The 23,271-nt window shown below is 46.5% G+C and overlaps 1 protein-coding gene across 4 annotated transcripts in view; it reads right to left on the bottom strand.

Moving 5' to 3' along the window:
* Positions 1 to 1,715: 1,715 nt before the first annotated feature.
* The window catches only part of LOC112221617 (protein kinase C and casein kinase substrate in neurons protein 1-like), a 45,909-nt gene continuing 24,353 nt past the window's right edge, over positions 1,716 to 23,271 (bottom strand). For 2 of the 4 annotated variants that reach the window (XM_024383793.2, XM_042330573.1), the window contains 9 exons: positions 18,730 to 18,859; positions 17,273 to 17,429; positions 15,149 to 15,384; positions 14,827 to 14,982; positions 7,490 to 7,665; positions 7,268 to 7,388; positions 6,940 to 7,106; positions 5,665 to 5,894; positions 1,716 to 4,797 (listed from right to left, as the gene is read on the bottom strand). In XM_024383793.2, coding sequence (XP_024239561.2) covers positions 4,688 to 4,797; positions 5,665 to 5,894; positions 6,940 to 7,106; positions 7,268 to 7,388; positions 7,490 to 7,665; positions 14,827 to 14,982; positions 15,149 to 15,384; positions 17,273 to 17,429; positions 18,730 to 18,789 — 1,413 coding nt within the window. In that variant the 5' untranslated portion in view covers positions 18,790 to 18,859 and the 3' untranslated portion in view covers positions 1,716 to 4,687. Of the gene's footprint in view, positions 4,798 to 5,238; positions 5,299 to 5,664; positions 5,895 to 6,939; positions 7,107 to 7,267; positions 7,389 to 7,489; positions 7,666 to 14,826; positions 14,983 to 15,148; positions 15,385 to 17,272; positions 17,430 to 18,729; positions 18,860 to 21,238; positions 21,345 to 23,271 lie in introns of those variants that run through there. The other 2 variants (XM_042330579.1, XM_042330581.1) reach the window with 2 other exon arrangements.

The raw sequence follows: 23,271 nt of genomic DNA on the forward strand, positions 1-23,271 counted from the left end.
TGACGAGATAAACGATTGTTTACTGTGTGTAATTACGTTGAATGCTCCGTAAAAAGTTGATAGAGATGGAATTCACGGCACAAACGGTTTACAAAATGTTTCGATTTAGGCTAGAAAGATGGATTTTATCAAAGAAAACGGCACTTCATTTGATCACTGGCACCCTCAGAAGATAAATAAGAGCAAGATATCAGAATGTAAGTCATAATTTTACCTTCAGATGTGAATGTGTAAAAACTGTCATGGCGGAAAATGTTTCTTGTTGTTGATCGCTCTTCTCAAACAAAAGCATGGTATTTGTTCTCTGTAATAGCTATTTTAAATTGGTAAACGTAGTTTGATTACCAAGATCCTAATCTTTTGAAGGATGTAAGACACTTGCATTTTCAAGAATGTTTAATGTTACGACGTTGTATTTTTAGTTGTCACTCTGAAATTTCCCCTGATGTTGATACCTGTATAGGGATCGCAGCCATAACAGGTTTTAATTCATTAATACCTGTGTTTGGTTTGTTAGACATGTTTGATGTAGCAATGTAAGTTGATTTTTGTATTATCAATTATTATAAAAAATATATTAAAAAACATAACAGTGGCCGCACTCCCTCTCATGCTCTTCTTGGTCCTCATCTTTGTAAGTCACCTTGATTTGGCACCTGTGCGTTTTATCCGTAAAAACATTTTTTTTTAAAACATTTAGCCAATTCCATGACAGTAGCTCAAGCAAGGGACTATTAGCAGCACACTAGTAGACTACAAATGCATGCTGGAGCGGCATGCCCTGAGCTCGTGGAGTGAGTGATACTGGAGCAAAATTGGAGCTGGCGAGAAGGCCGACGCTCCAGCCTTTGGGAATCTTGCTCCAAGTTCCAATCAAATTGGACAAGCTCCGGTTCCAGGTCCGCACGACTCACATACTCTGGTAGGAGCTGAAGTTTACTGATGACCTCTAGTGGCGAGTTGGGGAACACTTTACTTACAGCCTGCAGGTATAGCAATGATTAGACTTGTCATAAGACATTATAAATGCTCATATATGCTAATGATAAGCTGTAGAGTGCTATATCTCCAGGCTTTATGTAAAGTGATTTAACATCGGTTCCATATTAAATGGGGTCCTCCACATAGTCTAGAGCCCTCAAACTCAACTCTGGACCTTGAAGACAGTTCCATTGCATTTTTTTCATTGCCCCCCTAGGGACTGATTTAGACCTGGGATACCAGGTGTGTGCATTTAATTATCAGGTAGAACAGAAAACCAGCAGGCTCCGGACCTAGTAGGGTAGGCGTTGATTACCCAGGGTCTAGAAAATACATAAATGGACACTACACTCTTAGAAAAAAATTGCTATCTAGAACAAAAAAGGGTTCTTCGACTGTCCCAATAGGACAACCCTTTGAAGAAACTTTTGATTCCAGGTAGAATAATTTGGGTTTCCATGTAGAACCCTTTCCAAAACAGTTCTAACTGGAACCCAAAAGGGTTCTACATGGAAACAAAAAGGGTTCACCTATGGGGACAACCGCATAACCCTTTTTTCTGAGAGTGTACGTTTACATGTCCACAGAGTGCATATTTTTGGAGCATCATACCAGGGTGCAGATTTACTTTTTTGTTTTACGTTATCCTCTTGGATCCAGCACCGGGGAAATGTTTTTTATACCACCCCACTATCCACAGAATGCATGTACCTATCATCATCACAATAGTCATATCAATGTTTTGATGAAGAATTTTATTTTGTTGTATGCAGATGAACAGGCACTACAGTTTGTAGAGTAAATAGCTATTATTCTAAACAGACAGACTTCTAGACCACTAGGGATTTCCCACATGTCCGACCACTGGTTCCCCTACATACAGTACGCAAAACGAGGTAAAATGCAAGGTAAATGCATTGTTAAATATGCATGCTCTCTTTCTCTCCCTGTTAGAGTGTGTGTTGTGAGTAAGAGTGGTGGCTCAGGTAAAGCATTTACGGAGTTAGCTAGGCTTGTGTTTCAGAGCTTGCGCTGCCACAACACTCATTTTGAGAGCTGATGGTTAAAGTGTTTTATCCCACAATCGGATGTGTACAGTCCCAAAATGTCCCCCCACAGCCATATATCCCAGATCTCCAGAATAAACTTCTAGCAGCAGAAAATGCAGTTTCCTCATCAATATTTCAGTGGAGGCTCCGCTTTCTGCCTTTTTCTGCAGTGCACTTTGTACTGTAGCTTTTTGTCCCCATGTCAGTAAGAGTACACACCTCTTGTGTTGAGAGAGCAATCAGGGTATTATAGCCTTCACTACCTCCCAGGGTTGCTAAGGAAACGAACACAACAGCTGTGTCATATAACAGTTACACATATTACATGTATAATCTCTGCTGAAAATTCTGTTGGATTCACTAGCTCAAAATACAAGGATTGAGATTTTACAGGATTTTGTGCTGCATAGATTCAAATTCTCCCAATTATTTGGAGATGCTAAAAAACATTGAATATACTGATTTCTCAAAATTTTGCCAGTTAAGAGACCAAAATCATTGGCATCAGTTTTCATAGGATTATGTTTAGGATTCAAGAGACAGGATAAAAACATAAACAAAGTTGGGTCAATTTGTACAGTAAGCTCACAGTAGAATTCAATGCTTATTTATGGTGATCGAGCATGCAATGACTGTTAGATCAGAGATAGCAAGTTGGAGACTGAGCCGGGACACAGTAAAGGTGACTTATCATTTTCATTCAGAAAAAAGACAGGACATAGAAGTCGTATAATAAACTGAAGCCATGGCAACAAAAACAGTTATGGTTACAGTGTTGAGCCAGAGGAGACAGGATCTAGTATCTCCCATGGGGAAGTGGGGCTCTCGTTGGGTTGTTACTGTAAATGTGATCATCCATACGGCAAATTCCCAGAATTAGCTCATATTCCCACATTTCTTTGGCTCCTTTAATTTGGTCAGGGACAGTCCATTTCTGATGACAAGCCCAGTCCCGTTTCACCATTGATGGAGTAGGGTGGTGTTGGATCAATTTTGTATTTGTGCTGAACCTTTGTGGAGGCCCACGTAGGCGAATTAATGTTTGAACCCTGACCCTTCGAAAAAGCCACTGCTGTAAACATGTAACCAGAAAAAAGGAAGGGGGTGTTGTTCACATGCTCTCACACCTAAACCCAACACATGGTCAGAAGAAGAAGTGATGAGTCCAGAAAGCAGTGGGGTCAAGAAATTACACAGGAAATTACAGGCACATGAGGGACATGGTCAGAGGTACTACAAGTCACTCAATGCTGCCTTAGAAAAGGTATGTATTCTATACCAGTCATTCCCAGGATCCATGGTCCGACGGGAACCGGTCCCTGGGACATTGCTGAGTGGTCCATCAGGTGGTTATCTGACTGACACTGTCACGAGTCCTACCGAAGGTGGCTCCTGTTCCTGTTCGGGTGGCGCTCGGCGGTCGTCGTCACCGGTCTACTAGCTGCCGCCGATCCCTTTTCCCTTTTCTGTTGGTTTTGTCTTATTGGTTTCACCTGTTTCTTGTTTAGGGTTTTAGTTGGGCTATTTAAGGCGGTAAGGCCCGCCTGGTCTTTGTGCGGGCTTGTTTTTCCACTGTGTTTATGTGTGGTAGTGTGTTTCGTTTTTGGGCCAATCGTGGATGTGCGCCCGGTATTTGGCGTGTACGATTTTCACTGTGCCTAAATAAAAGCACTATTCTGTACCTTCTGCCTCCTGCGCCTGACTCCGCACCCACTACGCCTGAGTGCGTCACAGACACTGATTTCATCTGATCTTGAGAGCAGGTTTTCAACATAAACAGGCATCCAAGCTTACCAGTCCCTGGTACAACGGTGTGTAGAGAAACACTGTTGTATACCGTTACACTGAACAGGGCTCAACAGTGTAGTACTGCTCTGCTCCGCTCGACAGTGATTTGTCAAGGATCAGCTAAATGTCATTATTGCGATCCAGTAGGACATGCTGCTGCTGTTGCTCAGGGGGACTTCAGGGGGAAAACACCAAACACAGCATAACACTCAACACAGGAGCAACTCACATAGAAAAGATAGAAAAACAGTGAGAATCTGTTGTACTGTACAGCATATTTAAAACCTTACATGGAATGACAGATGCAAAAAAAAAAAAAAAAAAACAGGACTGTACAGTTTCGCATAGCATTGTTGCAAAAAAAATTGGCTAATATTTACAATGCACAGTGCATAGCTTATTCTGGCTATGCAGGCACCATTGACTTTACCATATCACTAGTGTTACGAGGGAACATACTTCCATACTGCCAGATAAATTTCATCACAACCACAGCACAACATTGGAATAGAACACGGCAGAATGTTTTTCCTGCGCTCCTAGGAGTTGTGGTGTTGTTGGTACACACATACTGCCATGGTTTGACTGTGGTAACAATCCCAGTGTTGTAGCTGATATGTGTTGGTTATGTTGGTGCTGTGTTTCTCTGATGTGGGTCCTAGGGGAGTGTTTAAATAAAGACTGCTCAGTCAGTGTGTTGGTTGGTCAGGCAGAGAGGGGGAAGAGGGAAGTGCTGCATTGAAGTCTCTGGCAATGTGCAGTATGATTGGACGGTTCAGTGACCCAAGCAACTAGATGGGCTCTACGTAATTAGCAGGATATAAGCCCAACAAAATGGGCTCTACGTAATTAGCAGGATATAAACCCAACTAGATGGGCTCTACGTAATTAGCAGGATATAAACCCAACTTGCCACTGTCCAACAGGCCTTTACACCAGCCCTGCTCATCCTCGTCTTCTAGTTTAGTTAGCTCGTCTCCTGTGAGAAAGGACGGAGCGAGAGATGGAGAGGGAGAGATGGAGCAAGAGAGAGAGGGAGAGCAAGATGGAGAGAGGGAGAGCAAGATGGAGAGAGGGAGAGCGAGGTGGAGAGAGAGAGAGAGGGAGAGTTGGAGAGTGAGGGAGAGAGCGAAAGAGCGAGGGAGAGAGAGAGGGAGAGAGAGCGAGAGGGAGAGCGAGAGATGGAGAGAGGGAAAGGGAGAGAGAGTGGGAGATGGAGAGAGAGCGAGCGAGAGGAAGGGAAGGAGAGAGGGAGACATCAGATTGACATACAATTTTGATTGATTTTTGATTATCAACAAACATGAATTCAATTTGAATTCAATTTGAAATCAACCAAACCTTGAAACTCTGTTGTAGATTTTTGGTTGAAATCTGGGTTATATTTGAGGTGTGTGTGTTAACTTTTTGCAAACTGTACCTCAAACTGATGCCAGTTCATATGCATGCCAGGGCCGTGGATGTTGCTATTGTTTGTTTTCTTTTTGGGATGAAAAAGGTAATGAGACAAAAAAACTGATTTTTATGTTTGGAAACCGTTTATCCTACTGCGGGTTAGTTAGATGATTGGTTTTAAATCATATATATCAAAACAAATATAATTGAAAAGTCCAGTGCACAATTTAGTGTCTTTCTTGTGGTACCCAATCAACAGATTTAGTTTCTAAAAGGTTCACAAGTAGTAGTAGTAGTTGTAGTCGTAGTAGTAGCAGCAGTAGTAGCAGCAGTATTAGTAACGTTATTGTCCCAAATGGGAAATAGATTTTTTGACATAACATTTTCAAAAGATACATGACAAACAGAATCACAACCAAATAGAGTTGTTAGTTCTTGTTGGGATGCTCACCTGCTTTAAAGGTGAGTTCATCCTGTTCCTGCCCGTCGTAGTCGTACAGCGCCCTCACCCGTACGCCCTTCGCTGACTCATCCTCAAAGGGGTTGGCTCCACCCCCATTGGTGTCTGAGCCTGAGTTTGGCGCGGCCTGCTCATCGTCTGACCACTCTGCCGACTGGTCCTGGGAGGAGTAGGCCTGGTCCTGGGAGGAGTAGGCCTGGTTCTTATCAGAGCTGCTCACACTGTGGAGGAGGAGAGGTTTCAACATCCTAGACCATCATCATCATTGTTCGTTTGCAGAAAGGTTTCACCACAAGCTTCCTCCAGTAACTAGGATCACTATTCATCAACATGGTCATCATGTGACCAGCACAGAGGAGAAAGGGCTGAGTGAATTGGAGACCCAAACTGGATGTTTCACTTTTATGAGCTGATCTCTTTATTCATGTCAACCCAGCACGAGAAAACATGCCCCGCCCCCACTTCTCTGTTCTGCTATAATCACATAAAAATACTAAAACAACTGGGTGACATCATCTTCTGGCCACTAAACAGCACTTGTGGAGATATTACCAAACACAACTGTGACATTTCACAATAGGTTATTGGAAAGGGAAAGGGGATATCTTTTTAGTTGAACAACTGACTTCACTCAACCAAAATATTCGGCATTTAACCCCATCAGAGAGGTGCGGGGGGCTGCCCTAATCGACATCGTATTGATACTGTAGTTTGCAATAACATCGCATGCTTTGTATTAATGAATGGTTAACTTTATATCAACATTAATCATTGCTGCCACCTCCTGGACATTAGATTAGATACATGTTCTAGCCCCCAATACAAGAGGAAATAGTCTTGAGCAAACAACTGATATCATCTGTATGAAAACAGATATAACATCTCATACACATAATTCATATATTGCCTATTGCACCTATGGGCTGTTCTGGCTCGGACAAGGCATATTTGCAATTTAAAAACCCCTTACACACTACACATTGGACAAGGCTTACTTACTTACTATTGCACAATGCCTATTACACCCCTGACATCGTAAAATTAGATACATTCTGCTGTTAGTATTGATAAAACATGAAAATGGTCTCTGTGATGACACTCACAGTGACTCTACATGTTAGAAAGGCATGTTTGTTCTACTACAGAAGGTAACCGTGGTGGTGGAGAGACCAACCTGCCCCTGTCTGTGAGACCAACCTGCTCCTGTCTGTGAGACCAACCTGCCCCTGTCTGTGAGACCAACCTGCCCCTGTCTGTGAGACCAACCTGCCCCTGTCTCCAGCCGGTGCTGCCACATGGTTCGGTGCTGCCACATGGTTCGGTGCTGCCACATGGTTGGGTGCTGCTGTCACGCTAGTCAGCATTATACCGTCTGTCCCTTTCTTCGACTTCTCTCGTTTGCTGATCATGTGAGTGAGCTCTGGATTGTACTCCTGGAAGGAAGGAAGGTGGGGAGCAAGCCAGTTACAAGTCAATTCCTAGTTTTTCCCCTTCAGTCAATGGAGGAAGTGAATTGAAATTAATTCCATGAGTTGAAAACGATCAATTAAAACACACGCATTGTTAGGCTAACTGGGAAGAAGTGGTTGTGTACCTCAAACTGGGGCCAGTTCATATGCATACCAGGGCCGTGGTTGTTGCTGAACCACTTCAGGTCATCTTGTGCACTGGCAGAGGTGATGGTGTGTTCCAGGTCTCTGTACACTGTGGCGTAACTGAAGACCGATAGAGAGAAGTTATATCTCTATTCTGACACATTCATCTTGACTCAGTGTATCATAATGGTGGTGCCCAGGTGGTGTGAGTATGGACCTACCTTTGGTTCTCGGTGAGGTTGAGGTGTCGTTTGATGTCCAACAGCACCTCCCTGAGGAAGCTCAGTCTCTTCTCCTCAAACTGCTGACATGTATCAAACACTGTCTCCATGTTCTCCATGTACTGGGGCGTACACTTCCTCAGCTCATCCAGAGTCTTCTCATACTTCTCCTTAGCCTGCATGGTGAAGATCAGACAGAGAGTATGTTAATAACATGTTAGGGATAAACAACCACACAGGCTGTACAGTTGAGAGCTGAGGGTCCGAGGAGCCCCGCAAAGCGTGTTATGTGTTTGAATGTTTCAGAGCCCTTTCAGAATGTGTTTTAATGTTTCAGAGCCCTTTCAGAATGTGTTTTGGTGTTTCAGAGCCCTTTCAGAATGTTTTAGTGTTTCAGAGCCTTTTCAAATCAAATCAAATCAAATCAAATCAAATCAAATTTTATTTGTCACATACACATGGTTAGCAGATGTTAATGCGAGTGTAGCGAAATGCTTGTGCTTCTAGTTCCGACAATGCAGTAATAACGAGCAAGTAATCTAACTAACAATTCCAAAAAAAAAAATAATAATTTTTTTTGGAAAAAATTAAAAAAAACTACTGTCATACACAGTGTAAGGGGATAAAGAATATGTACATAAGGATATATGAATGAGTGATGGTACAGAGCAGCATAGGCAAGATACAGTAGATGATATCGAGTACAGTATATACATATGAGATAAGTATGTAAACCAAGTGGCATAGTTAAAGTGGCTAGTGATACATGTATTACATAAGGATGCAGTCGATGATATAGAGTACAGTATCAACGTATGCATATGAGATGAACAATGTAGGGTAAGTAACATTATATAAGGTAGCATTGTTTAAAGTGGCTAGTGATATATTTACATCATTTCCCATCGATTCCCATGATTAAAGTGGCTGGAGTAGAGTCAGTGTCATTGACAGTGTGTTGGCAGTAGCCACTCAATGTTAGTGGTGGCTGTTTAACAGTCTGATGGCCTTGAGATAGAAGCTGTTTTTCAGTCTCTCGGTCCCAGCTTTGATGCACCTGTACTGACCTCGCCTTCTGGATGGCAGCGGGGTGAACAGGCAGTGGCTCGGGTGGTTGATGTCCTTGATGATCTTTATGGCCTTCCTGTAGCATCGGGTGGTGTAGGTGTCCTGGAGGGCAGGTAGTTTGCCCCGGTGATGCGTTGTGCAGACCTCACTACCCTCTGGAGAGCCTTACGGTTGAGGGCGGTGCAGTTGCCATACCAGGCGGTGATACAGCCCGCCAGGATGCTCTCGATTGTGCATCTGTAGAAGTTTGTGAGTGCTTTTGGTGACAAGCCGAATTTCTTCAGCCTCCTGAGGTTGAAGAGGCGCTGCTGCGCCTTCCTCACGATGCTGTCTGTGTGAGTGGACCAATTCAGTTTGTCTGTGATGTGTATGCCGAGGAACTTAAAACTTGCTACCCTCTCCACTACTGTTCCATCGATGTGGATGGGGGGTGTTCCCTCTGCTGTTTCCTGAAGTCCACAATCATCTCCTTAGTTTTGTTGACGTTGAGTGTGAGGTTATTTTCCTGACACCACACTCCGAGGGCCCTCACCTCCTCCCTGTAGGCCGTCTCGTCGTTGTTGGTAATCAAGCCTACCACTGTTGTGTCGTCCGCAAACTTGATGATTGAGTTGGAGGCGTGCATGGCCACCCAGTCGTGGGTGAACAGGGAGTACAGGAGAGGGCTCAGAACGCACCCTTGTGGGGCCCCAGTGTTGAGGATCAGCGGGGAGGAGATGTTGTTGCCTACCCTCACCACCTGGGGGCGGCCCGTCAGGAAGTCCAGTACCCAGTTGCACAGGGCGGGGTCGAGACCCAGGGTCTCGAGCTTGATGACGAGCTTGGAGGGTACTATGGTGTTGAATGCCGAGCTGTAGTCGATGAACAGCATTCTCACATAGGTATTCCTCTTGTCCAGATGGGTTAGGGCAGTGTGCAGTGTGGTTGAGATTGCATCGTCTGTGGACCTATTTGGGCGGTAAGCAAATTGGAGTGGGTCAAGGGTGTCAGGTAGGGTGGAGGTGATATGGTCCTTGACTAGTCTCTCAAAGCACTTCATGATGACGGATGTGAGTGCTACGGGGCGGTAGTCGTTTAGCTCAGTTACCTTAGCTTTCTTGGGAACAGGAACAATGGTGGCCCTCTTGAAGCATGTGGGAACAGCAGACTGGTATAGGGATTGATTGAATATGTCCGTAAACACACCGGCCAGCTGGTCTGCGCATGCTCTGAGGGCGCGGCTGGGGATGCCGTCTGGGCCTGCAGCCTTGCGAGGGTTAACACGTTTAAATGTCTTACTCACTTCGGCTGCAGTGAAGGAGAGACCGCATGTTTCCGTTGCAGGCCGTGTCAGTGGCACTGTATTGTCCTCAAAGCGGGCAAAAAGTTATTTAGTCTGCCTGGGAGCAAGACATCCTGGTCCGTGACTGGGCTGGGTTTCTTCCTGTAGTCCGTGATTGACTGTAGACCCTGCCACATACCTCTTGTGTCTGAGCCGTTGAATTGAGATTCTACTTTGTCTCTGTACTGGCGCTTAGCTTGTTTGATAGCCTTGCGGAGGGAATAGCTGCACTGTTTGTATTCAGCCATGTTACCAGACACCTTGCCCTGATTAAAAGCAGTGGTTCGTGCCTTCAGTTTCACACGAATGCTGCCATCAATCCACGGTTTCTGGTTAGGGAATGTTTTAATCGTTGCTATGGGAACGACATCTTCAACGCACGTTCTAATGAACTCGCACACCGTATCAGCGTATTCGTCAATGTTGTTGTCTGACGCAATACGAAACATCTCCCAGTCCACGTGATGGAAGCAGTCTTGGAGTGTGGAGTCAGCTTGGTCGGACCAGCGTTGGACAGACCTCAGCGTGGGAGCTTCTTGTTTTAGTTTCTGTCTGTAGGCAGGGATCAACAAAATGGAGTCGTGGTCAGCTTTTCCGAAAGGGGGCGGGGCAGGGCCTTATATGCGTCGCGGAAGTTAGAGTAACAATGATCCAGGGTCTTTCCACCCCTGGTTGCGCAATCGATATGCTGATAAAATTTAGGGAGTCTTGTTTTCAGATTAGCCTTGTTAAAATCCCCAGCTACAATGAATGCAGCCTCCGGATAAATCGTTTCCAGTTTGCAGAGAGTTAAATAAAGTTCGTTCAGAGCCATCGATGTGTCTGCTTGGGGGGATATATACGGCTGTGATTATAATCGAAGAGAATTCTCTTGGTAGATAATGCGGTCTACATTTGATTGTGAGGAATTCTAAATCAGGTGAACAGAAGGATTTGAGTTCCTGTATGTTTCTTTCATCACACCATGTCACGTTGGCCATAAGACATACGCCCCCGCCCCTCTTCTTACCAGAAAGATGTTTGTTTCTGTCCGCGCGATGCGTGGAGAAACCCGCTGGCTGCACCGCTTCGGATTGCGTCTCTCCAGTTAGCCATGTTTCCGTGAAGCAGAGAACGTTACAGTCTCTGATGTCCCTCTGGAATGCTACCCTTGCTCGGATTTCATCAACCTTGTTGTCAAGAGACTGGACATTGGCAAGAAGAATGCTAGGGAGTGGTGCACGATGTGCCCGTCTCCGGAGTCTGACCAGAAGACCGCTTCGTTTCCCTCTTTTTCTGAGTCGTTTTTTTTTTGGTCGCTGCATGTAATCCACTCGGTTACACTGGTTGTAAGGCAGAACACAGGATCCGCGTCGCGAAAAACATATTCTTGGTCGTACTGATGGTGAGTTGACGCTGATCTTATATTCAGTAGTTCTTGTCGGCTGTATGTAAAGAAACCTAAGATGACCTGGGGTACTAGTGTAAGAAATAACACGTAAAAAAACAAAAAACTGCATAGTTTCCTAGGAACGCGAAGCGAGGCGGCCATCTCTGTCGGCGCCGGAAGAATGTGTTTCAGAATGTGTTTTAATGTTTCAGAGCCCTTTCAGAATGTTTTTTAATGTTTCAGAGTCATTTCAGAATGTGTTTTAATGTTTCAGAGCCCTTTTAGAATGTGTTTTAATGTTTCAGAGCCCTTTCAGAATGTGTTTTAATGTTTCAGAGCCCTTTCAGAATGTGTTTTAGTGTTTCAGAGCCCTTTCAGAATGTTTTAGTGTTTCAGAGCCTTTTCAGAATGTGTTTTAATGTTTCAGAGCCCTTTCAGAATGTGTTTTAGTGTTTCAGAGCCCTTTCAGAATGTTTTTTAATGTTTCAGAGCCCTTTCAGAATGTGTTTTAATGTTTCAGAGCCCTTTCAGAATGTGTTTTAATGTTTCAGAGCCCTTTCAGAATGTGTTTTAATGTTTCAGAGCCCTTTCAGAATGTGTTTTAGTGTTTCAGAGCCCTTTCAGAATGTTTATTTTAATGTCAACATTTTACACCTTAAAACCTGTTGCGACTCTAGGGGCAGTATTTTCATTTTTGGAAAAAAAACGTTCCCGTTTTAAACGGGATATTTTGTCAGGACAAGATACTAGAGTATGCATATAATTGACAGCTTAGGATAGAAAACACTCTAACGTTTCCAAAACTGTAAAGATATTGTCTGTGAGTATAACAGAACTGATGTTGCAGGCGAAAGCCTGAGAAAGATCCAATCCGGAAGTGCCCCATATTTTGAAAGCGCTGCGTTCCAATGAGTCCCTATTGAGCTGTGAATGTGCTATCAACCAGCTTACACTTTCTACGTATTCCCCAAGGTGTCTACCGCATTGTGACGTAGTTGTACGCATTTATGTTGAAGAATAGCCGTAGGCGGCTACATTGCGTAAGTGGTCACCTGATGGCTCCCAGGGTGACTCTCGCGTAAAATACAGAGGTAGCCATTACTCCAATCGGTCCTACTGAAAAGCGAATTGTCCCAACGGATATATTATCGAATAGATGTTTGAAAAACACCTTGAGGATTGATTATAAACAACGTTTGCCATGTTTCTGTCGATATTATGGAGCTAATTTGGAATATTTTTCTCTTAGTTTTCGTGACTGCAATTTCCGGGCGATTTCTCAGCCAAACATGAAGAACAAACGGAGCTATTTCGACTACAAAAATTATATTTTTGGAAAAAAGGAACATTTGCTATCTAACTGGGAGTCTCATGAGTGAAAACATCCAAAGCTCATCAAAGGTAAATGATTTAATTTGATTGCTTTTCTGATTTCCGTGACCAAGTTACCTGCTGCTAGCTAGACATAATGCTATGCTAGGCTATCGATAAACTTACACAAATGCTTGTCTAGCTTTGGCTGTAAAGCATATTTTGAAAATCTGAGATGACAGGGTGATTAACAAAAGGCTAAGCTGTGTCTCAATATATTTCATTTGTGATTTTAATGAATAAGAATATTTTCTAGGGATATTTATGTCCGTTGCGTTATGCTAATTAGTGTCAGGCGATGATTACGCTCCCGCATGCGGGATGGGGAGTCACTAGAGGTTTTAACAGTGACTTTTATTTTTCTTCCTTCTTACATGTTTTAGCATCTGCATAGCAAGGTCTTTACAAGCTTGAGGTTACTGAGAAGTGGTGATGATTGATGTTGACCAAGGATGAATGATAATTAGTTGTCCTCTCAGTAGTTGTAAGACAGTATTATTGAACTTGTGTAATGGTTTGAATGGGTCAAGGGGAAGCAAGGCTGTGATATCATTCCAGTGGGCTCAGCAGAGTAAAGTCCACTTTACCAGTGGTTCCCAAACTGTGGGGCGTTCCCCCTGCGTCGTTCCCCCTGCATCCACCCCCCCACACACACACACTTATGTCAGTCATCAGTCATTGCATACCTTAGAAAGCTATTTACAACTTGTCAGAAATGTCCAGCTCAATTAGCCCATGTCAGCTAACGTTTTTTAGCTAGGTTTTTTTGCCCATCGATTTTGTTGTAACGTTTGAGTCACTCAAATATCACATGAGACTTGGCCAAATGTTTCGTTTTGCAGTTTGTGCCATGAATAGTGCTTGTGCCCATAGAAATAGGTGTGGCACGCTCGCACAGGTGGCGGAGAGGGATGTTCCCCAATGCTGGAAGGGGGGCCTGAGTGTAAGAGTTTGGGAATCCCTTCACTATACTAGTGAATAGATAATCACTGGGCCAAGATCTTTAACTGGTCAGGACACATGGTCAAGAAAAACTCCTGGAACTAGTAATGGCAATAGGATGAGACATCATGAAGAGACGGAGAAAGAGGAGGGTGAGCAGTGGAGGGTCTGGGCGGTAGGGGTCTGGACAGTAGGGGCCTGGGCGTATGGGCCTGGGGAGTAGGGGCCTGGGGAGTAGGGGCCTGGACAGTAGGGGTCTGGACAGTAGGGGTCTGGACAGTAGGGGTCTGGGCGTATGGGCCTGGGGAGTAGGGGCCTGGGGAGTAGGGGCCTGGACAGTAGGGGCCTGGACAGTAGGGGTCTGGGCAGTAGGGGCCTGGGCATATGGGCCTGGGGAGTAGGGGCCTGGGGAGTAGGGGCCTGGACAGTAGGGGCCTGGGCGTATGGGCCTGGGGAGTAGGGGCCTGGGGAGTAGGGGCCTGGGGAGTAGGGGCCTGGACAGTAGGGGCCTGGGCGTATGGGCCTGGGGAGTAGGGGCCTGGGGAGTAGGGGCCTGGGCAGTAGGGGTCTGGACAGTAGGGGTCTGGGCAGTAGGGGTCAGGGGAGTAGGGGTCTGGGGAGTAGTGGCCTGGGCAGTAGGGGTCTGGGGAGTAGGGGCCTGGGGAGTAGGGGCCTGGGCAGTAGGGGTCTGGACAGTAGGGGTCTGGACAGTAGGGGTCTGGGCAGTAGGGGTCAGGGGAGTAGGGGTCAGGGGAGTAGGGGTCAGGGGAGTAGGGGTCTGGGGAGTAGGGGCCTGGGCAGTAGGGGTCTGGACAGTAGGGGTCTGGACAGTAGGGTCTGGACAGTAGGGGTCTGGACAGTAGGGGTCTGGGGAGTAGGGGCCTGGGGAGTAGGGGCCTGGGCAGTAGGGGTCTGGACAGTAGGGGCCTGGGCGTATGGGCCTGGGGAGTAGGGGCCTGGGCAGTAGGGGTCTGGGCAGTAGGGGCCTGGGCATATGGGCCTGGGGAGTAGGGGCCTGGGGAGTAGGGGTCTGGACAGTAGGGGCCTGGACAGTAGGGGCCTGGGCATATGGGCCTGGGGAGTAGGGGCCTGGGGAGTAGGGGCCTGGGGAGTAGGGGCCTGGGGAGTAGGGGCCTGGACAGTAGGGGCCTGGGCGTATGGGCCTGGGGAGTAGGGGCCTGGGGAGTAGTGGCCTGGGCAGTAGGGGTCTGGACAGTAGGGGTCTGGGCAGTAGGGGTCAGGGGAGTAGGGGTCTGGGGAGCTCACCTTCTGAGAGTCCTGCTTGCACTTGTCCACCTTGTCCAGGAGCTTCTTCTGCTGGTCGGCTGTGACTGAGGTGTCTGCCTTGCTGTTGGCCTCTCTGCTGGACGCCACCTTCTCCTCCTTACACGCCAGGTGGTACGTCTTCTTGGCAGTCTCAAGCTGAGGAGAGAAGATATGGTATATTTTTGAAGGATATTTACACGGTTGGAGGTATCATTTCAATGCAAACTACTTCAAGGTTACAGTAGAGCGTGGTGCATGTTCTGATTTGGTCCAGATCGCGGCAATGCTCAAGTGTACAGTAGTTCAGGTGGTTGCCCCTCACCTCCTTGAGCTTCTTGGCCCATGGTTTCTGGGCTTTCTTGAAGCCCTCCTCTGCCTCTTTGGTTTCCTTGAAGCCTCCCATCATCTGTTTGTGGTAGGAGTCCTTCTGCCAGTTCTTCACCTTCTCAAAGTCATTGTTGAGCAGTCCGTTCTTCACATCCTGGTGCAGCTCACTCACCTTCTCAGCCTCAGTCATCATTGCCACCCAGGCCCTCTCCACACTGCCGTACTGGGGCCCTGAGGGAGAGGGATAAGAGGTAGGGTTAGAGGGAGAAGGAGAAGAGGGCCAGGGTCAGAGGGAGAAGGAGAAGAGGGTCAGAGTTAGAGGGAGAAGGAGAAGAGGGTCAGAGTTAGAGGGAGAAGGAGAAGAGGGTCAGGGTTAGAGGGAGACGGAGAAGAGGGTCAGAGTTAGAGGGAGAAGTAGAAGAGGGTCAGGGTTAGAGGAAGAAGGAGAAGAGGTAGTGTTAGAGGGAGAAGGAAAAGAGGGTCAGGGTTAGAGGAAGAAGGAGAAGAGGTAGTGTTAGAGGGAGAAGGAGAAGAGGGTCAGGGTTAGAGGGAGAAGGAGAAGAGGTAGGGTTAGAGGGAGAAGGAGAAGAGGGCCAGGGTTAGAGGGTAAGGTAGAAGAGGGTCAAGGTTAGAGGGAGAAGGAGAATAGGGCCAGGGTTAGAGGGAGAGGGAGAAGAGGTTGGGTTAGAGGGAGAAGGAGAAGAGGGTCAGGGTTAGAGGGAGAAGAGGTAGGGTTAGATGGAGAAGGAGAAGAGGGTCAGGGTAAGATGGGGAAGAGGGTCAGGGTTAGAGGGAGAAGGAGAAGAGGGTCAGGGTTAGAGGGAGAGGGAGAAGAGGGTCAGGGTTAGAGGGAGAAGAGGTAGGGTTAGAGGGAGAAGGAGAAGAGGGTCAGGTTTAGAGGGAGAAGAGGTAGGGTTAGAGGGAGAGGGAGAAGAGGGTCAGGGTTAGAGGGAGAAGAGGTAGGGTTAGAGGGAGAGGGAGAAGAGGGTCAGGGTTAGAGGGAGAAGAGGTAGGATTAGAGGGAGAAGGAGAAGAGGGTCAGGGTTAGAGGGAGAGGGAGAAGAGGGTCAGGGTTAGAGCAAGAAGAGGTAGGGTTAGAGGGAGAAGGAGAAGAGGGCCAGGGTTAGAGGGAGAGGGAGAAGAGGGTCAGAGTTAGAGGGAGAAGGAGAAGAGGGTCAGGGATAGAGGGAGAAGGAGAAGAGGGTCAGGGATAGAGGGAGAAGGAGAAGAGGGTCAGGGTTAGAGGAAGAAGGAGAAGAGGTAGGGTTAGAGGGAGAAGGAGAAGAGGGTCAGGGTTAGAGGGAGAAGGAGAAGAGGTAGGGTTAGAGGGAGAAGGAGAAGAGGGCCAGGTTTAGAGGGAGAGGGAGAAGAGGTTCAGGGTTAGAGGGAGAAGAGGTTGGGTTAGAGGGAGAAGGAGAAGAGGGTCAGGGTTAGAGGGAGAGGGAGAAGAGGGCCAGGGTTAGAGGGAGAAGGAGAAGAGGGTCAGGGTTAGAGGGAGAAGGAGAAGAGGGTCAGGGTTAGAGGGAGAGGGAGAAGAGGGTCAGGGGTAGAGGGAGAAGTGGTAGGGTTAGAGGGAGAAGGAGAAGAGGGTCAGGGTTAGAGGGAGAGGGAGAAGAGGGTCAGGGATAGAGGGAGAGGGAGAAGAGGGTCAGGGTTAGAGGGAGAGGGAGAAGAGGGTCAGGGTTAGAGGGAGAGGGAGCAGAGGGTCAGGGTTAGAGGGAGTGGGAGAAGAGGGTCAGGGTTAGAGGGAGAGGGAGAAGAGGGTCAGGGTTAGAGGGAGAAGGAGAAGAGGGTCAGGGTTAGAGGGAGAAGGAGAAGAGGGTCAGGGTTAGAGGGAGAGGGAGAAGAGGGTCAGGGGTAGAGGGAGAAGTGGTAGGGTTAGAGGGAGAAGGAGAAGAGGGTCAGGGTTAGAGGGAGAGGGAGAACAGGGAGGTCCATTAGTATTTTGAGAAACAGATGGTATTACTCTGACTCAATGAATATCCTGCACATTGCATTCACTGTACTCCCATGACAAAACTAGAAGGAGTTTATTATTTTTTTAAAGCATGCTCCTACAGATGACAATATAACTCTTCACTGTGGGCTGCTGGGTGTGTCTCCCCTTCTCCCCTTGTACCTTTATCCACCAGCTGTCTCCATCTCTTAGACCAGTCGGTCAGCTGCTGGCTGTAGGCCTTCTCGATTTTGGCACGCTCTTGTATACAGTTCATCAGGTCATTGCAGAGCCGGTGGCCATCATCAATCCGCTTCACAGCACGCTTATAGTTTCCCACCTTTCATAGGTACCAGAATGAGAGGCATTTCAATTACATTCAAAACATTCCACCTTAAGAATGTGGCGTTCCACGAACAGTGGTGTCAGTGTCTCCCTACTGAGTGATCATTGTCATGCCACCTTAAGAACGCTATTGTCAGTGCCTCCCTACTGAGTGATCATTGTCGTGCCACCTTAAGAACGCTATTGTCAGTGCCTCCCTACTGAGTGATCATTGTCATGCCACCTTAAGAACGCTATTGTCAGTGCCTCCCTACTGAGTGATCATTGTCGTGCCACCTTAAGAACGCTATTGTCAGTGCCTCCCTACTGAGTGATCATTGTCATGCCACCTTAAGAACGCTATTGTCAGTGCCTCCCTACTGAGTGATCATTGTCGTGCCACCTTAAGAACGCTATTGTCAGTGTCTCCCTACTGAGTGATCATTGTCATGCCACCTTAAGAACGCTATTGTCAGTGTCTCCCTACTGAGTGATCATTGTCGTGCCACCTTAAGAACGCTATTGTCAGTGTCTCCCTACTGAGTGATCATTGTCGTGCCACCTTAAGAACGCTATTGTCAGTGTCTCCCTACTGAGTGATCATTGTCGTGCCACCTTAAGAACGCTATTGTCAGTGTCTCCCTACTGAGTGATCATTGTCGTGCCACCTTAAGAACGCTATTGTCAGTGTCTCCCTACTGAGTGATCATTGTCGTGCCACCTTAAGAACGCTATTGTCAGTGTCTCCCTACTGAGTGATCATTGTATTGCCACCTAAAGAACGCTATTGTCAGTGTCTCCCTACTGAGTGATCATTGTCGTGCCACCTTAAGAACGCTATTGTCAGTGTCTCCCTGAGTGATCATTGTCGTGCCACCTTAAGAACGCTATTGTCAGTGTCTCCCTACTGAGTGATCATTGTCGTGCCACCTTAAGAACGCTATTGTCAGTGTCTCCCTGAGTGATACAGTGAGGAGCAATAAAATAAATGAAAACAAGAGACATAGACAGAAAAGGACACAGCTAGACAAGGGGAAAGGACAGCGAGGAACACAGCTACTCTATATCTAAAAGAAAGCCTTCCTAAATGGTTTAGGCCATTTTTAAAGGAGCCCAGAGTCTGAGGTTCCTTCATCAGTAGCCCTAGTCAGCGGCCTGTCACGCTGCCAGCTCTGCTGCAAAGCCAAAAGAGGGTGACGCAGTGCCAGCAAAGTGTGGACACCTGGAGTTGCTGGTTCAAATCCCAGTTCCACTGAAAGGGATGCATGTTTGACTACATATTAATATATCTCCAAACAGGAGTGGTCTGTTCTCACCTCCCAGAAGCTGTCTGTGCCATCCTCCTGGCTGGCCGACTCGTCATAGGCGCCCGACATGATCCTAGATTTGGCAGAGAGGACGTGAGGAGGTTTTGGGAGTCTGCAGCAGAGTCTTGGTCTTCAGGCACTGAGGGAAGGAGAAAGAGGATAATTAATAATAGCAATACAATGTGATCAGCTGCATTCATCCAAACTACAAAAAATACAGCGAAAGGCCATTTCAGAGATTTGCTGTGGGAATTGAAAACAAACTATTAAAGTTCTCCTTCTTTATACGTGTAAACATTAGATCCCTTTAATTCATAATGCCATCAAATAACATTCAGCCCAAACAGATGTGAGACTACTGATGATTGAAGAGCAACAGAAGCTACAGCCCTCCCTCTGTTCTGTTCCTGGTACAACAGTCCTCCCTCTGTTCTGTTCCTGGTACAACAGTCCTCCCTCCATTCTGTTCCTGGTACAACAGCCCTCCCTCTGTTCTGTTCCTGGTACAACAGTCCTCCCTCTGTTCTGTTCCTGGTACAACAGTCCTCCCTCCGTTCTGTTCCTGGTACAACAGCCCTCCCTCTGTTCTGGTACAACAGCCCTCCCTCTGTTCTGGTACAACAGCCCTCCCTCTGTTCTGGTACAACAGCCCTCCCTCTGTTCTGGTACAACAGCCCTCCCTCTGTTCTGGTACAACAGCCCTCCCTCTGTTCTGGTACAGCAACCCTCCCTCTGTTCTGGTACTGGTACCCCTTTTCTTGTTTTATTATCTTTCTATATTTGTTCAGTTTTTCTCTCTGTATGTCATTAAAAAACACCTCAGACTCCACGAGGAATGATTTGTCTCAGAACAAAATAACAGTCTATCCATGCTCAAACGTTAGTGTTTCTAATATTAACCCAGCGCTGAGTAGAAAGGGTAACATGCTAGTATGGAGAATGGTTTCCACTAACGGTGTTGTGGCTAGAGAGACCACCGGCTTGTTGGTTGAGTCCTTAATCAAGGCAAATATCATATTCTGTAATGCCTATGGCAGTAGAGCCTACAACTTCCAGATTGTACTCCAAGAGAGCGACCGGATGTCTCTTTCACATCCGATACAGCAACCCCTCATCAGCCTTGCAATCACCTTGATGGCAGTCTGCTACCAACAATAACAATGTATTTTAATTTGTTAAAATGTAACCTTTTATTTAACTAGGCAAGTCAGTTAAGAACAAATACTTATTTACAATGACGGCCTACCCCGGCCATATCTGAACGATGCTGGGCCAATTGTGCTCTGCCCTATGGGACTCCCAATCACAGCCGGATGTGATACAGCCTGGATTTGAACCGGGGACTGTAGTGACACCTCTTGCACTGAGATGCAGTGCCTTAGACCGCTGCGCCCCTTGCGAGCACAATAACAATAGCACATCTTCACCAAACCAAGACCTGTATGTCGCATTTACAGCAACAACCTGTAACTATTCCCCAGGTCGTTGCTGTAAATGAGAACGTGTTCTCAGTCAACTTACATGGTAAAATAAGGGCAAAATTAAAATCCAAATATTTTAAGCCACTCCCGAGGACGAAGGCCCAGTGACGCTGCCGCGGAGAGACAATAGAGGGCTCTGCTTTAGAGTGGGGTTGGGGGGTGGGGGCACTGCATGGGTATTTGGGTCACCTCAGCCGTCATAACCTAATGGCTGGGAAAATACTTTTGACAATTGGGAGGGAGAAGGAGAGAGGGAAAACGAGAGAGAGAAAGAGAGCGATACAGACTTCAAAATGCAGTTTCTCCCCAGACAAAACGTGAGCAGAACGGCTTTGGTTGAAACACAAAAAAGGCTTCGGCTGCATGGCGAATGTGTGAGAGCTGGGTGTGCACCACAGTTGGTTAATCCATCAAGAGGAGGCTTTTGTTCTAGTGTAGGACAGTCCTGTCTGGGAACAAGGCTAGATGGTAGTGTATACACACAAACACCACCTCACGCCTCCTTACCCGTTACTATCTTTCTGGCAGACAGCATATTTCTACATTCTTCCTGTCCTAAACCATTGTAATATGTACAGAAATCAATACTTGAAATTGATCACAATTCTAATGTATTAAGGCCTACTAGTCTTTTACACAAAAGAACACATCGAGTCAGTCCAGTTAAACTCTAACACACCTAAGGTGACGAAAGCAGTAACAAACCATTCTTGCTGTCTCATCAAAATCACCATGGAAAGGAACATGAAGTACCTTTTTCTCTTCTACATACCCCAGCAACACTATGAAGAAGATCACAACACACATATTTCATTAGGGCTCTCCATCTCCACACACATAACCAAATATACACACACACACACACACGCACTTCAACCTCAAACACACCAGCACATCAACCAACTGCAATAACCAGGCAGTGATAAACCACTCTAGGCTATAGCCAAGACAAAGGACCGCAAATGAATGCACCCAAAAAGAGGAGGGACGCAGGCAGACTACCTCCGTCCGTTCCGTCCTAACAACAAAAGCCTTACCCCCAGTCCTCCATTAGCAGAGTGAGACACGACGGCGAGCTACAGATACAGCTAGAGCTCTGAGGCACGTGGGCTCCACTCCTCTCTCTCCTCCCGCCCCTTTGTTTTTGTTCAGCTCAGAGCCCCGTTTTCTCAGACAGCTGAGCTCTCGCATCATCACATCATACACCGTCAACAAACATAGACACTGTCTTATCCAAGAGCACAGACACTTCTGGCCAGGCAACGTGTTGAGTGAAAGCGCGCGTGTGTGTGTGTGTGTGTGTTTCTCAATGGCTGAGTGATAATCCTCTAGTGTTTTGCTTGAATGGTTCAGTCAAGGAGGAAGAGAAAAGAGACTCTCAGAGGGAGACGAGGGAGGAGGAACGAGGGATGAGGAGAAGGGTGGGGGGAGGAGGAACGAGGGATGAGGAGAAGGGTGGGGGGGGAGGAGGAACGAGGGATGAGGAGAAGGGTGGGGGAGGAGAAACGAGGGATGAGTGGAAGGGTGGGGGGGACGAGGGATGAGGAGAAGGGTGTGGGGGTGATGATGGGGTGTACTAACCATGGCATCATGAGGGCACAGGATTGCATTGATTGATAGGACTAGAGACGGTGAGGGTTAAAGGAGAGACAGGGAACATGGAGGTGGGGAAATATAGTGTGAAGAGCCTCTGATGTGTAGCTAGGGAAGAGAGTGAGACACAGTGAGGAGGAAACAGAGAAGCAGACAGAAATGGAGAATACAGGAGTAGAAGGTAGAGGTGATTGAAGATGGAGGGAGAGAGTAAATTGTACAGGTGTGACCTTTACGACAGATGCCTGCCTAAATTGAGACTCAGTCACTGGCCACTTTAATAAATGGATCACTAGTCACTTTAAACAATGCCTCTTATTACATATCTTACATTACTCACATCATATGTATATACTGCATTTTATACCATCTGTTGCACCTTGCCTATGCCGCTCGGCCATCCCTCATCCATATACTTATATGTACATATTCTCATTCACCCTTTTAGATTTGTGTGTATTAGGTAGTTGTTGGGGAATTGTTAAATTACTTGTTAAACATTACTGCACTGTCGGAACTAGAAGCACAAGCATTTAGCTACACTCACATTAACATCTGCTAACTATGTGTATGTGACTAATAACATTTATTTGATTTGAGGTAATAGAGGGAAATGGCATGTATTATTATAATAATTATTATTATTATTACACAAGAGGTTGACTCCACTTCAAGAGAAAAATAGAGTGTATTATCAATCTCATCTAATATTCAAAGGTGGATTTGCGAGTTGCCATGCAGACAGAAAGCCAATAATAAAACCCTGATTTGAATATTCATGAAGCCAAGAGAGCAACTCGGTGTTATGATGAGACAGTCATACGTGAGGGTGATCAGCAGCCAGGAAAATCTGGCAGCACATTCCAGAACAAAGGGTAACATGACGATGCTTTTACAACAGCTGATAGACCTGTGTAATATCATGCCATTCCTGTGAATGTAACCAGTAGTGCTTTCCTGTGTAGACCGAGTTGCTAGAGAGGAGGGGATGAGATGAGAGGTGATTAAACGTCACTGGGTAGGGCGCTAGACAGAGTGATGCTGAGCAGGGCAGGACAGGAGAGGGATTGGGGGGGGCAGTGGTAAAATAAGGGGGCCACAGCTACAGCTCCCAGCTAGCCACAGTAAAATTCCACTGCAGTAAAGGACAGGTCCTCTATATCTCAGAACCCATGGCAGCACCACAGCTATTCATCATAAACACTCAATGTGCTGCCTACACATCTCTCTGACTGCAGGCACTCGAGTACAGGTCGAGGTAATATTCAGGAAACAACCGAACTGCAAACTAATAACTTTATCTTAGGGCTTTTAAAGTCCAAATGTAGTCCTATTCTCTTAAAAAAAGCTATTTTCAAAACAACTGAATGCTGTTATGTCCAGTTCAAAGGAGTATTTCACTGTACTGCTGACATTTACATAAAACACTCCCTCAATCTATGTGCTTTGGTAATTTCCCTTGAAGGTAACTGTGTAA

The sequence above is a fragment of the Oncorhynchus tshawytscha genome, linkage group LG02 (assembly GCF_018296145.1).
Source record: "Oncorhynchus tshawytscha isolate Ot180627B linkage group LG02, Otsh_v2.0, whole genome shotgun sequence".
Taxonomy (NCBI): Eukaryota; Metazoa; Chordata; class Actinopteri; order Salmoniformes; family Salmonidae; genus Oncorhynchus; species Oncorhynchus tshawytscha.